The sequence below is a fragment of the Maylandia zebra genome, linkage group LG7, assembly GCF_041146795.1.
Source record: "Maylandia zebra isolate NMK-2024a linkage group LG7, Mzebra_GT3a, whole genome shotgun sequence".
NCBI lineage: Eukaryota > Metazoa > Chordata > Actinopteri > Cichliformes > Cichlidae > Maylandia > Maylandia zebra.
Window position 1 is genome coordinate 37,156,584 of NC_135173.1, and position 14,311 is coordinate 37,170,894.

General features: G+C 39.7%; 1 protein-coding gene across 1 annotated transcript; it reads left to right on the plus strand.

Annotated features, from left to right (window-relative positions):
- Positions 1-306: 306 nt before the first annotated feature.
- Positions 307-14,188, plus strand: bnip3lb (BCL2 interacting protein 3 like b). The gene is made up of 6 exons (XM_004538424.6): positions 307-647; positions 7,386-7,611; positions 9,609-9,678; positions 10,016-10,119; positions 10,688-10,837; positions 11,757-14,188. The coding sequence occupies exons 1-6, from the start codon at positions 593-595 to the stop codon at positions 11,803-11,805; spliced, it is 654 nt and encodes a 217-aa protein (XP_004538481.1). The 5' UTR covers positions 307-592; the 3' UTR covers positions 11,806-14,188.
- Positions 14,189-14,311: the final 123 nt, after the last annotated feature.

The following is a 14,311-nucleotide window of genomic DNA, read 5'->3' on the forward strand; positions in this document are numbered from 1 at the left end:
AAGGGTGTCCACTTGCTGAAAGCCGGTAATAAACATTCATCTGGCTCGTGGCTTGACCGCGTGTGTACGTGGGGGCATACACGTCCCGTCCTGCATGGCAAACGCAGAGCCCGTGAGCAACAAATCCCGATGCTTAAAAAAAAAGAGAGAGAATTTTTAAAAAAAAAATACTTCGGATCTTCTGTTTTCCAATTATTGATGCACGTAATATCCTGAGCTTTTGTTTTGTTTTTTTCCGCCTCGTTATGTCGACTCGCCCTCTCTTCTCGCTTATCAACGGGAGGCTGTGATGTCATCACCCAGCTTCCCGGAGAGAGGGAGGGAGCGAAGGCGTGAGCGGGCTCGCGAGGAGACTGGCTGCTTCCAGACCAGCTAACGCTCGAAAACAAGCGACAGCTGTGCTGTAGCTTAGCTAGCTGCTGTCCCCCTCAACCCCCATCTTAAAGAAAAAAAAAAAACAAAAGGAAAAAAAGAAGCACACGACTCGGGTCTATTCTCTTATTACAACTCTGAATGTGTGCAGCTAAAACACTGCGCCTTTTGCACTGACTCGAGCCTTTTATGCAACCCATCCTGCTCGCCAGGCACGACGATGTCCGACGCTAACACTACTTCTACAGACAACAACGGAGACTCGGGGCTAAACGGTAAGCTAAATCCTAACCAAACTGCTCAACTGTGACAGCTACCCGGTCTATATTCTTTCTAAAAATAATTTCTGGATGTTTTTATAGTAGGTTTATTGCAGGGCTAACCAGTAATTTTGTATGCTTATGTATTTTTTTTCACGGCGAAGCTGCCTACAAGGGGACGGTTTACAGAACGGTATGTTCCGTGTGTTTATTGACACTGTTTGGGCCAATGGTGTTTTAGTTGTACGCGCGATTGACAGGATCCTAAGCCAATCAGCGATTGGTAGGTAGAACGTAGACGTGGGGTTTAAGCTTTGTCAACAAGGCTAGATCGAAAAAGTTCAAAGTGGCAAAAATGGGGAAATGCATTTTGGTAATTTAACCTGAATCGTTCGTGTCGTGGAAAGTAGCAAAAAGAAATTTAGAAGACTTAAGTACTGTCTTTAAGATTTTCGTTTGCTTGGATTTTTGAGGTTACTTCTGTCGTTCATGTAACTTTTTTCCCGTCGACATAAGTTTTTGTTGATAAGCGGAATTAAAACTTAATATTCTTTCCTTTTTTTCCCCTCTGGTTTTCATCTGCTTTAATTTATTCTGCCAAATAAATGTCTGTTTAAACATTTGCACTTTGTTTTTTTTTTTCTAAACTTTAGTTTCGTAGTTTATTAACTAAGTCCATTGGTATTTATAGAAAGATATGAAATAAATATTTTACTTAAGACCATTGTTTGCATTGAAATCAGAATACTTTATTAATCCCAAGGGCGAATTGTTTTGTTACAGATGTTCATTTATACAAATATGGAAAATCTCTAAATATATAAAAAAAATTCCAAAAAATACCCAAAAAAATTAAGTAAAACTAATGTTAAATTAAAATTAAATGTCCCAAAGTTAAACTAATGTTATGTACAGTATAGATGTGATATTATAAGTGGAAAAACACCTAGGTTTCATCAGGAGCATTTATAAAGTTTGATTTCCTGTGTTTGAATGAGTCTTTTGCTGAACTTGCCTCTATGGCTCTCCATCTTGTGCCTAACAGCTACAAGGGTGTGAAGGATTGTCCAGTATTGACCGCAACTTGGCTAGCATCCCTCTGTCTAAAACATGCCCTTAAAGGTGGTGTGATTAGAACGCTGACACTCCGGCTTACTTACTTGAGGGGGGGCTCTGCCTAGACAGCTTTTGTGATTCAAGTTTTACAACATAAATAGCATGCAATGACTTGGCATGCCATTTTTGGCCACAACGACAAGGGGACAGACCTTATACACATGACGAAAGAAATTGGTTGGGGAGGTGAGGAGTATGATACAAGAGGCAGCATGTAAGAACACAGAGGCTGCTTAATTTTAAGCCAAAGTCTGCTGGATAGGAAACAAACTTTCCAGCTGGTTTTCACACACACACATCATTTTGAACAACCAGTGGAGATTAGCTGCTTCTAAAAAAGGCTAGAAAATTGCCAGTTTTTGGTCACTGGATGGTAAATGTATTCCACCCGAGTTCATGGCAGACATTTTTAATATATATATTAGAGATGGCACGATACCACTTTTTTATGTCCGATACCGATATCATAAATTTGGATATCTGCCGATACCGATATGAATCCGATATAGTGTTTTTTAACCAACAAAACTGTTTTTTAAAATATCTTGCTGCATTTTGCAAGTCTGCAAGTTCATACTCAAGTTTAAAACAACAACTACACTAAAGCTATTCTGTTATACCTGTATACAAAAAAAATATTTCATAGTTCAGCAATACTGATCAATCTAATAAACTTAAACCTACACCATCCTCCCTATTCTGGTATTTTAAAGAGTACTTAGTGTAAATATTAAGCAACCTAACTAATAGGGTTCCAACTCCCAGCAACAACAAAATTAAATAAATAAAAAATAGGGAACCACCCCTCACGCGCCACCTCATGATGCTTAATCGACGTAATCAACCTTAATTTGATGCAGTGCGAAAAAAAATGCACAGAAATCAATTATTTTTCAAGAAATATTAAATAGATTCAACATCTTTCTTCAACAAAATTGCAGACTGCACAGATGGTACCTTCCCAAAGTAAAGAGTACTATAGCTTACTAGGGTATATATATTAGACTTAATAGTCACTATATACAGTAATTGACTTCTATTCATTTTACATCAAATTAAAACTTTGGGTGTCAGATAATTATTTATTAAAAGCTAGACATTTTAAATGAGAATAAGAAAGAAAAGTATGTCTTTGTGCCCCATTTTCCCCGTTCATGCCCTATCGGCCCCCCTGGCTAAACTTTGCAAGATCCGCCCCTGCACAGTTACCAGCGTCAGCTACGTAGAAAAAGATCCTCGAGTAGAAAGTAAGATTAAATAAATTCTAACAACAGCTTATCAAGCTTAAACGTTCTGCTGTTGTTCAGCCGCTGGTTTCCTCTTTCTGGTGCAAAGTGGGCCAAAAACAAACAAGAGAGACGGACTCGTGACAGAAAAGCCGATCAGCTGATCATTAAGCAGTTTCATGATTGAAGTAGCAGCCGGAGAGCGAGAGGCAGTCGCTCGTTAAGCTTAACGCAGGAATGCTTTACAAACATTCAGAGATGGACTTACACACTTGCTTTACTTCTCTCGGGGATAACTTTGTCGGAGATGAAATGCCGGGTTGCTAGCGAAGCTCCAAATGCTATCCAGACCACCGACAGGTCCCGCATGCCACAGCCGCTCTATCACGTGATGCATACTGCTCCGACGTGCTAACGTTCTGAGGTGAGTTACGGTGTGTTGCAAGTTTTGTGAGGTGCTTTCGTGATATTTAATGGATCGGATTACATTTTTTATTTTTCTCCGATATCCGATCCAGTAATTTAGGTCAGTATCGGACCGATACCGATACGTAATATCGGATCGGTCCATCTCTAATATATATGAAACAGCCTGTTGAATATCATCTGCCCAAATTAGAAGATCAAAAAGAAAAAAATGTGGATCTTAGTGCATGTACTGTTTGTGTTGTCACAGAAAAACCTGTGACACACCTATAAGGACAGCTAGCCCTTGTGCTTATCACAAGGGAGAGGCCAGCAGTGCACTTTGTAATCTGATTCTTTTTAGGTGTTTTCTCACTCACACCAGTGTCATAAATATAGTTATGTAATCCCAGGGGTCTTGAGTCCCAACATGCGACCATGGATAAGCTTTAGCCTTAACATCATGTCTCACCCCTATGAACCCCACCAACAGCTGATGGCTGGGCTGGGCCAGAATGTTCGGATGCATCAGCACCATGGTAACGTGGTTTTAGTCCACAGAGTGGAGACAATGGCCTGTCAACAGCAGCTTGGCTTGCAGTCCACCGTGTAATCTGCAGGATGAGTGTGAGTGCTGAGTCGAGGCCTGTTAAGAGGGGGGGGAGGGGTGTGTGTGTGTGGGGGGGGGCTGCACCCTTTGCTTTTAACTGACCTGTTGTCTATGAAATTCTATGCCACATGGTGTTTACATACTGTAATGGTAATATTTATGAGGACTTCTCCTCCTTCTTTTTTTTTTTTTTTTTTTTTTTTTTGGTGGAGTAGGAGGAGAAAGTGTTTTAAAGCTGCGTAAAGATTCCCCCCACCCCCTTCTCAAAATTCTAGACTTGGGTAATCTGCCCCCCTCTAAATTTGTAACTCATCTCTGACATGCTGTACTCTTTAGTTACCAGTTCATGTCAGACATCACGTACAAATGGGGACAGCGTCATATATCACAGCCACAGCACATACTGTACACTAGGTGCTCTTTCACCACAGGGCTGTGAAAATGACATTACTTTTTAACTTCTTCAACTGCCAGTTTTGGGCGCCCAGCTTGTCTCTTTCCAGGAAATTCCCCTCAGGAAGTGATTGTTGACATGCTCTGTCTTTGTTGTCTTGCATGTTTTTGCTTGGATTTCCTAGTAAAGGCCGCTTTACCTTAATCAGAGGGAATGCTGTGGCTTTGTCACACCCTGTACCAGCCATAAAACAAAAGGCAAATATTGTGACAGGTCGTGGCAGGATAACAACAGGTGCAATTTATCATCTGAATAACCAGTCAGATGCCAGCTGAGAGTAATGTCTTCCAAGGCTCCAGCTAAAACTTTGCCGCTTTCCCTAGTAGTTCAAGGAATCTGTCACCCTGTGGGTGGCAAAGAGACTTCTGTTGTCATAACAGACATAAATCGGTCAAATTCTGACTAATGTATGTAGACATGCAAAACTCAAAGATTTAAAAAAAAAAAAAAGAATAAATAATAATAATCAGTGGCTTTAAAGACTTCCCCGTGTCTATGGGGAAAGGCCTCCCAGACCTGACGTATAAGCACTTTCCTGATGACTTGATGGACTCAAATGGTCATTTCAGGTCACACTTGTTGTAAGTTTTGGTCACTCACAGCCCTGGACCTCGTTCAGACTTCTCTATTTAAATTATTATAATAATATCTTTTTGATGATGGTTACTTGTTCTACACTTTTACTTAGTACATATGGGAAAAAATGTTATGTCATTATAAAACCATTCTTTGCGTATGTTACTGTGCTTTCCATATTATCATGATTGTGGAGATAAATTATGATTTGAACAGGTTCTACAGGCTTATAGAGTGGGAAATTTGAAAGCTTACAGTTGATTCACTTCCTCTTTTTAAAAATGTAGATGATGAAAAATTAAAGCCATCGATAACTCCACAGTTTCGATAACCATTGAAACTGTGGAGGAGAAGGGAAACAGTTTTCCCTTCTCCTCAGGTTAAGAGCCTTGGTGTCATCCTGGACAGTTCGCTTTCCTATAAATCTCACATCAATAATCTCACCCGTTCTGCAATTCTCTTTTGCATGGTCTCCCCCAAAAATCCCTCCATAAGCTTCAACTGGTTCAGAACTCTGCTGCTCGCATTATCACCAGAACCCCCTCCTACCAGCACATCACCCCTGTTCTTCAGGAACTTCACTGGCTCCCTGTGAAATTCCGGATAATTTTCAAAATTCTTCTGCTCACCTTCAAGGCCATTCATAACCTCGCTCCTCCTTACCTTTCTGACCTGTTAACCACCACCTGTTCTGCCCGTTCACTTCGTTCTTCTTCTTCTATCCAGCTTACTGTACCTTCCTTCCGCCTCACCACCATGGGAAGCAGAGCTTTCAGCTGCTCTGCTCCCAGGCTGTGGAACTCTCTGCCCCCAGAAATAAGAAACACTGGTTCTCTCCCCCAGTTTAAATCCCAACTCAAAACTCATCTGTTCAAATCTGCATATTCACTGTGAATCCACTGTTTGTTAATTTTATCTTGTGCTTTTATTTTATTGTTCTTATTCTGCAATTGTTTTACTAAGTGTTTTATCCTATTGTAAAGTGTCCTTGGGTGACTTGAAAGGCACTCATAAATAAAATGTATTATTATTAGAACTGTATTTAATGAGATTTCCTTTTAACAACTCTCATTTTTCTATATGAGGCTAATTAGGAGAGAGTTGATAGCTGTATGCTTCTATCAACACACAGTGAGTTGGTAACAAATAGTGTTTACGGTTTAGAACAAAACATAAATTTTTAATGGATAAAAAATGTTCTGGGGCATTAGGTATACCCATATATGATATATACTTTTATGGCTTGAATGCAATTCAAGCCCACACCAGACTTCCAGGTTTTTCCTGCAACTGTAACTTGAGAGCAGGTGAACTACCCCCATCCCATTTGAACAAAACTTCAACTATCCATTGTTGTTTATCTCTCTACGAGCAAAAAAAATTTGACAGTGGTCTGCTCTTTTTTTCTCTCCTGCTCTCTATTGTGTGGTCAGACCTGCTGAGCTGTTTCCTCATGGAGAGCCTGCTTGAGGTTCCTCTTTAGCTCTGTGCAAGCCAGTAACGGGTATAAACAAGTTTACTTAGAACCAGCAACAACTCGAAACTCATTACTGGGCACGGCAGTGAGTTTCAAAGCCTAAGAATGCTTAACTTTAATCAGGATAGTTAATGACCTATCCCGCACAGCTCTAGGATCTGGCCTGTTAACTGCAACCCATCAAGGTTTAGGGTTGGGTTTTATTTCATTCACAAGCTAAAAAGGCACATTGTTGGAAATTTACATTTTAAACATGTCCTGTCATTGTGTCTGGTTCGTTTGTTTGTTTTAAAGTCTGTAATTATTTTATAAAAAGTGGTGGATGTTAACTTTTTAAAAAACAATTTGGTTAACTGTTTGATAACCTGAATACTTGTTTTCAAGTCCATGCACAGGGAAGCATGTGCACGCGTCTCCCTTTTTGAAAAGCAATGCAAAATTTAATCTAATCTTTAGCTTAACACATGTCCATAGAGTCAACTGGATTTCTAAAAATAGAAGCTGGCTCATGTTTATACAAGAAGATTTAAGATAACAATGGTTCTCTTATCACAATATAAACAATCTTTTTGTTTGTAATTCTAATAGAAAGAAAAGATCCAAGAATATTTTACTGTTATTTTTTTTGCAAATAAGTAAAAGACCAACAAATGGAAAGTAAATGGTGTTTCTTGAACTATAACTTTGGCCATTTAAACTCAAAGTTCTTGTAAATTCAGAAGCCGCTAGTTTTCTATCTGCTTGTTGCAAGAACACATTTTATGAGAGATTACAGTTAGCCTAGCAGCAAAACTCTTCTCTGTTTGAGTGAAGATGTTTTAAAATGAAGCTTTAACTCACATCAGAAAGAAACAAATACTGAATAATATTTCTGTGTTTTCTCCCTCAGGGTCCTGGGTGGAGTTGGAGATGAACAGAAATCACCAAGCCCAGTCATTGTCAACAGTTGACTCTGTTTCGGGCCTGCTGCCGCTCCCTCAGGTGGAGGAAGAGGAGGCCATAGTGGGAGGCTTGGAGCATGTCCCATCCTCTTCTTCAATCCACAACGGAGACATGGAAAAGATCCTTTTGGATGCCCAGCATGAATCAAGCCGCAGCAACTCGTCCTGTGACAGGTACTTTTATGAACAAACATCGCTCAAGCTCCTCCGTATATCTCTAACCTATTCAGTTTATTCTTAACAACAAAGTTTCATTTTTAGTGCAAATATTAAAACTTTCAGAATAAAACCAGCTTAGTTGCAAAGCTTCCTGTATTCCCAGATCTGTTTGACATTAAACACAGATTAGGACATGGGAGTTTAATCACGATCAAGAGTCAAGAAAGTCATTGGTTCATAAAGGCCTGTATTTATAGAAGATTTAGTCACATGAGGAAGTTGATTCCTCTCCAGCTTTTTCCTGTGATTTTTCTCTCAGTGTAAAGCTACATGCTTCAGAAATGCAGATTTAAAAAAATAAAAGAAAATTATTTTTTGCTAAAGCCATATGAATTGCTAAAATAAATTTATGCATATTTATGTTCTTATTACGTATTATTCTTAGAAGTTAAAAACTGGAAACAGTTATCTTAAATTGCACAATTGAAGCCCTTTTTACACTAACCTAACAGGCAGCATGTATTAGCAAGTCAAATGCCTCTGAAGTAATACTGGGTTTTGGCTATGATGACCTTATTTTCACCTGATTCTTACCAGTGACATGCTATGACAGGGAATAGTACTCGATGAAGTGTTAGCTCACTGTGCTAACAGCCTATCAGATGTGATATCTTCAGGGCACAGTGTAAACACACCTGTCACCTGACTAGCATGATGGTGTTAAACCAGAAACTATGCTGCACTTTTTTTTTTTTCTTCTATTGTTTTTCCTGGCATATATTTATTTACAAAACCAGCTTTTATCTGTGCATTTTGGTGTGAAAACCCTACAACCCTTGAGAAAATTGCTTTTAGGCTCCATTAAGACTTTGTGCAACATAAAAACTCTTACAAGGTGTTAAATACTGGGCAGTTTGCTTCTAAAAGCTCGTTGGGAGCGGCTTCTCTGTCACAATAAATCAGATTCAATTCAGAGTTGAAAGGGTCTCAGTCGACTTGCTTCTTCTTTCCTTAGCAGACTTCACAATTTATCTGGCATGTAAGCAACAAACTGACCCTTTGCCCCACAGCCACATCGTGTGCTTGTGTGTATTGCTCAAAACTGTGATAAAAGGGACCTTATCAGTCCGCTGTCAGCAAGTCACCTGAGCACGATTTCAGATATTTGAGCTGAGAGCAGTGTATCAGCAAACCGCTCAGAAATGATCAGGGACACAAGCACTTGACATATATTTTGTCATAACACTCTCAGAGCAAGGCTGGTGTCATTTTGCTCAGAGGCAATTAGGCAAGTGTTTTCTTTACTTATCTTTCTGAGATGCTTTGCACACATTTCATCAGAGGGGTCAGAGTGAAGGAAGAGCAGCACTTTAAAGGACTTCTAACTCATAGCCAATAAATACAAGCTACAAGTTGGCATTTTAATCCTGTTATTCATATTAAGTGATTCATTTGTTTAATATTTCACAGATCCATGATGACGATGCATTTATAGTGCTTGTGGTACGGCAAGGCGGATGTGCTGTGGAATAGGCTTTAGTGGTATTTGTTTATAGATTGTGTGAAGTACACTTTAATATTGCAATACCACCCAAACCTGGGGGCTTTTTTCTACCCCAAGGTTAAAATAATATAGGGAGCCTTCATTTTTGGATTTTGTTGTCTTGGGTCATACGATCCAGTCCAGCCTAGTGTTGCAATGTAAACTAATGCATAAAGACTGTGTATTGCTGTGTGTCAGATCAATTTGATAAGGATCCACCAGCTGGTACTGGTACAATAAATGCTGATATTAAAGTAATATTTTTTCTGTATGTAGAACACATTACCACAGCATATATGCGCTTTTGTACTGCTTTGATAACTGGTGACGCAAAAACATGTACATCACTTGTTCACTTTAAAGTTACATGAGGGAATTGTCAAATTGTTGTTGTTGTTGTTATTATTATTATTATTATTATTATTATTATTATTATTATTATTATTATTATATTTTTTTAAAACCACAGCCCCCCACGACCTCACTCTCCCCAGGATGAGGGTCAGATCATCTTTGACGCGGAAAGAAGAGACAGCCAGGTAAGACGTAAGCATATGTATGCCTATCATATGCTTCATCAGTCTGTTGCCATGGCAGCTTCAACCACTGGCCCTGGAGGGGGATGACAGCCGTTGCCTGCCTTTAGTTTCCATGGAGATGGCTGCCACACCCAGTGTGTATTTCTGTATCGTCTGCACAGCCTGTCATCAGCATTATAGTTTTACTTATGTGTTTTCCTGGTGTCAGACATCTGAAAACATGGCGTGCACATGCTCAAATATTCCAAACAAGTCTCGTTTGTCCTGACAGACAGGTTGTGAGGGTCCTAAAGGCTGCAGGCTTTTATTGCTAAACTACATGTTTTTATGCCTTTAGTCTGAAGAGGATGTCTTGGACAAGGAGAAGGACATGGACATCTTGATGAAGGACGCAGATTGGGTTGCAGACTGGTCTAGTCGACCGGAAAACATTCCCCCCAAGTAAGTCTGAACTCTGTAAACATCAGCCTTCTGCGTGCAAATGATCATGCTCAGCTGCTTGTTTGTGCAGAGAAAGGAAATGATCATTATGGTAATAAAGTCACTCTAAAGAACAAATACGAAGCCAGCTGCTATAAGGTGTCAGCTCTGATGCTGGAATAAAAACTATATATTACTTAAACCCTTGAAAACCTAAAGGTTTCTGTAATGTATCTCAGATAAATGTGCACGACATCTGTGATACAACCTAAGATCTCATGCATACATGACACATCTCTTTTAATTGGTACCAGCTTCGAAAATGCTGTGGGATTAAAACTAGTTGATTAATCACTTAGTTTTCTTCACATCACAGTGTTTTTCAAATTGCTACTTTTCTCCAACACGCGAGGTGTTTTAAGGTGTGCAGGTATAAAACAAAGAAAAGGTGCAAACTCTTACCCAGAAAGAGCTTGCTTGCTTCATATGTGACTGAAAGTTATGTTTACAGCTATATTTACCTTTTATTGAGAGGCATTAGGTTATGAAGCAACTGTTCTGCATCTATAATGCGTGTGTTTTTAAACAGGGAATTTCATTTCCGGCACCCCCGACGCTCAGTAACGCTCAGTATGAGGAAGACTGGGGCCATGAAGAAAGGAGGCATTTTCTCTGCCGAGTTCCTCAAAGTCTTCATCCCCTCGCTGCTGCTATCACACATCCTCGCTCTGGGGCTGGGGTAAGAATCAAACACCACAGATCACCTGTGCAGCGTGTGTTATGTCTAAAGCAAGACTGACAGTAGTTAGTGAAATTTGCTCAACTGATTTATTGATTTATTTTTTTAAATGTATGTCAAAAAAGGATAAAATCTTAAAAAAAAAAAAAACATGTTGTTGTACATAACCCCAGCAGGGGGAGCTGTATAACCACAGACGAACATCAGCTGCAACCACTCTTTTGTATGTTGGCAGAACAGCTGCAGACTAAAAGGCTGCACACCTGCTGCTTCATAGTGACACTCCCAGGGGTTCCATGTGATAACACATGGTACAATAATCTTGGCTCCCCAGTCAGACACAATCATTACACAGCATTAATACTTCAGACATCATTTGCTGAACATGATGTGGTATTCAGTGGGAGATATTAATGAACCAATCATATTGGGGGGGGGGAATATGTCTGCTGGGCATTTGCATTCAAACTAAAGGGTTGGTTTTAGAGCGAAATGTATCCAATGCAAAACAGTATTTAGCATTAAATCTGCAGATTAAGCAGTCATTGTGGCTTGGCAGTCTCCAGGAGTTGCTTTGGGAAGTTGTTTAAAGCAGTAACTAAGTAAGGTTATTATAATGGGACCCTTGAAAGCTATAGTTCTAGCACTGTCATCTACCTTCCCCATAGAGTTCAATTCAGTTTGACTTATGTAACACCAGTAGTTTTCAGTCTCGTGTGCAGCTGCTTGTTTCATATAAACTGGCTCTCCCAAGTTTGGAACCACTGGTTTAATGTCCACTTACTTTCAATGGATTCATTGAAAGGTGACAGAGTAATTGAGGTACCCCTACCTCAGATCAGGCTTTAGGCACCTTGCCTAGCTCATTGATTAAACCACCACACCCAGTCGTGTTTAACGTCATTTACCTTCTTTTCAGGGTCTACATTGGCAAGAGGCTGACCATGCCACCCACCAGCTCTTTATGAGAATGAACATGAAGAAAAGTGCCTCAGAAGTGGGCAAGCGTCAGAGGAAGTTTTTCTGTCGTGAGAAGAATGCTTGTCTCTCCTTCCTGTCCTGCTTGCCCCTATTACCCCTCCTAAACCCTGAGATATGACATGTTCTCAGGCAAAGTGCATCCTCTTCCTCCTCAGCCTCCCCTCCTTCCTGCCTCTTGTTTTGTTTTTGTTTTTTCTTGATCTACTGTTCTTACTGTCTGTTGATACTCCCCCTACTCTTGACCTCCCCAATATCTTTCACTAATTTGCATAAACTTTTCAGAAATGAAGGTCATATTTCCTTTTCCTCATCAGTTGGAATGTTTATAATGCATGGGTTTCCAGGGAGGGTTGCAGCATCAAACCAAACTCTTCTTCTACACATGCTGTTTTAGTCCCCTTTTGACTAACTGACAAGGAGGGAGGACTGTTATAGAACTGACCAGAGATTGTGCCACCTGCAGGTGTAGCCCAGTACTCGACCTTGGAAGCAAATTCAGACTTGGCTACGCAAACTAAAAATGTGACCATGCCTTTTTCAGAGTAGCCATTTTATTTAGATTATTATTATTTTTTTTTTAAATAATTTATTTTGTAATGATGGTGGTTTACTGAGAAGTTTTAAATAATGAAAGGCGTTTCCACAGTGGCCAACCCATACCGCAAGCTCTCATGAAATTCACTGGAGGAGTCTGGCTCTGTCTGCCGTTAGATTTATGTGACAATATGCAGTTATGTGCATACGATTGCATATTTTGCTTGGTGACAGGAACTGGAATACAGGTTGTAGATGGAAAGGCAGGCAGCGCGTCCCATTCGGTGTGTACACGAACAGTATTTTACATACACCAATATGGTTGGGTAACAGTGGTGTATGTTTCAGGAAAGGTTCATCTGTCTGTCCAAACTGTGAGCGTCCAAGTTGTCCTTTCAGTGAGCCTCCTGGTTTCTGTGGAGCATAACTGATCATTTCCTGCATGTGTGGTGTGTTTTTTTTTTTTTTTGTTTTGTTTTTTTTTTTAACTCTAGACTGGGCTGGACTTTACGCGATTATAGTTTCAAATTAGTGCACGCGTTGTATTGTTCAAAGGTTCGATACCAAAAGGCCTAGAAGTGAGATTTTGATTTGAGATTAAAAAAGAAGTTAGATATTTTCTTTGAGAACATTTTTGAGTGTTTAGAGGATATCTCATGAAACAAATTACTTTTATACATGGAAATTTACTTCCAAAGATTTTAGAGCCATTAAGGAAAATGATACAGCCAGCCGTGCTTCCTGACACTCCAACAGGTTTGCCAAAACAAAAAACGAGGAGAATTAACTTGACGCTGCAGATGAAGGGATCAATTTGGATAGGCAGAAGGTACCCAGTGGTTCTCAATCTATCTCTCTTTCGTGATGCTGCAGCAGCTTCTGACTGACTGGAGGAAAGTTTGTGTAAACACAGGCTCTAATGTTAGGACGGCTGTAGCATGCATGGAAAACTTTATCTCTGAAGCTGATCAGTTTGTCTGAGCCAACCTGGGTCCAGATGACTTGAAGTCAGTTAGCGTTTCTGCAGAGTTGATTTGGAGTCGATATGCACTCCACCTGCAGTAAATGTTTTTTATTTTGTAATTATTTTTAGTCATCAAGGAGTAAGCTGAGTGCTTTTAAGTTTTCTTCTCCTTATCCACTTGCTCCGAGTCTACTCTGTTGATGTTCGCGTATCAGCATATAGCACCACAATGAGTTCCTGTAAGTCGCCACACAACACGTTTGCTTTAGCTTGACCGTTTCTTCCCGTTTATGACACAAAGTCAAGCATAAATGCAAAACGTTAACAAGGACTTGTTCCCTTTTCAAAAATGAATTTCATTGTGAAATTTTACGGTACAAAAGAATAACATACAAAATCTTAAAGGATACGGGGACAGTAAAATTTGACTCCTCATCATGCATACAAGCTGATTCAAAGACTGGCTAAGAACCACTTGCGGGGTGTGGATGTTCTCGTTTCAGCCACAGAGATACTAATGTTTTTCTTTCTGCCTATGTTTGTATGTGCAGCATTTGAAAGTGGTAATCCTTCTCTCCTGTGTAGTTTGTTTTTGAAATGTTTTTGTTTTTTTTTCTCCTCTCTTGGTGTTGGACAAAGATTGTGAACGCACAGGAGTCATGTTGGACCTGGATCATGATTTAAAGTGTGAAAACAAAAGACCTCCATTGTTGATGGCAGGGCCTAATGTGAATAGAAATGGAAGGAGCTGAAAGACTCGTGGTATGAAAGTGTTTATTGTAATGCTACATTTGCTTTAATCTCTTTTTCCCCCACTACATTGGAGAAGATAATGGACATTTTCGTCATTAAAGATTACCTGAATGAAGCAATATGATTGTATTGTACTTTTTCTTTATCTTGAAAGTTGACAACCTGAAGTTTAAATTTTATTTTCGGAAAGAGGAACCACCTTGCAGTTCTTACAAACCTCAATTGAATATTCAGATAATTTT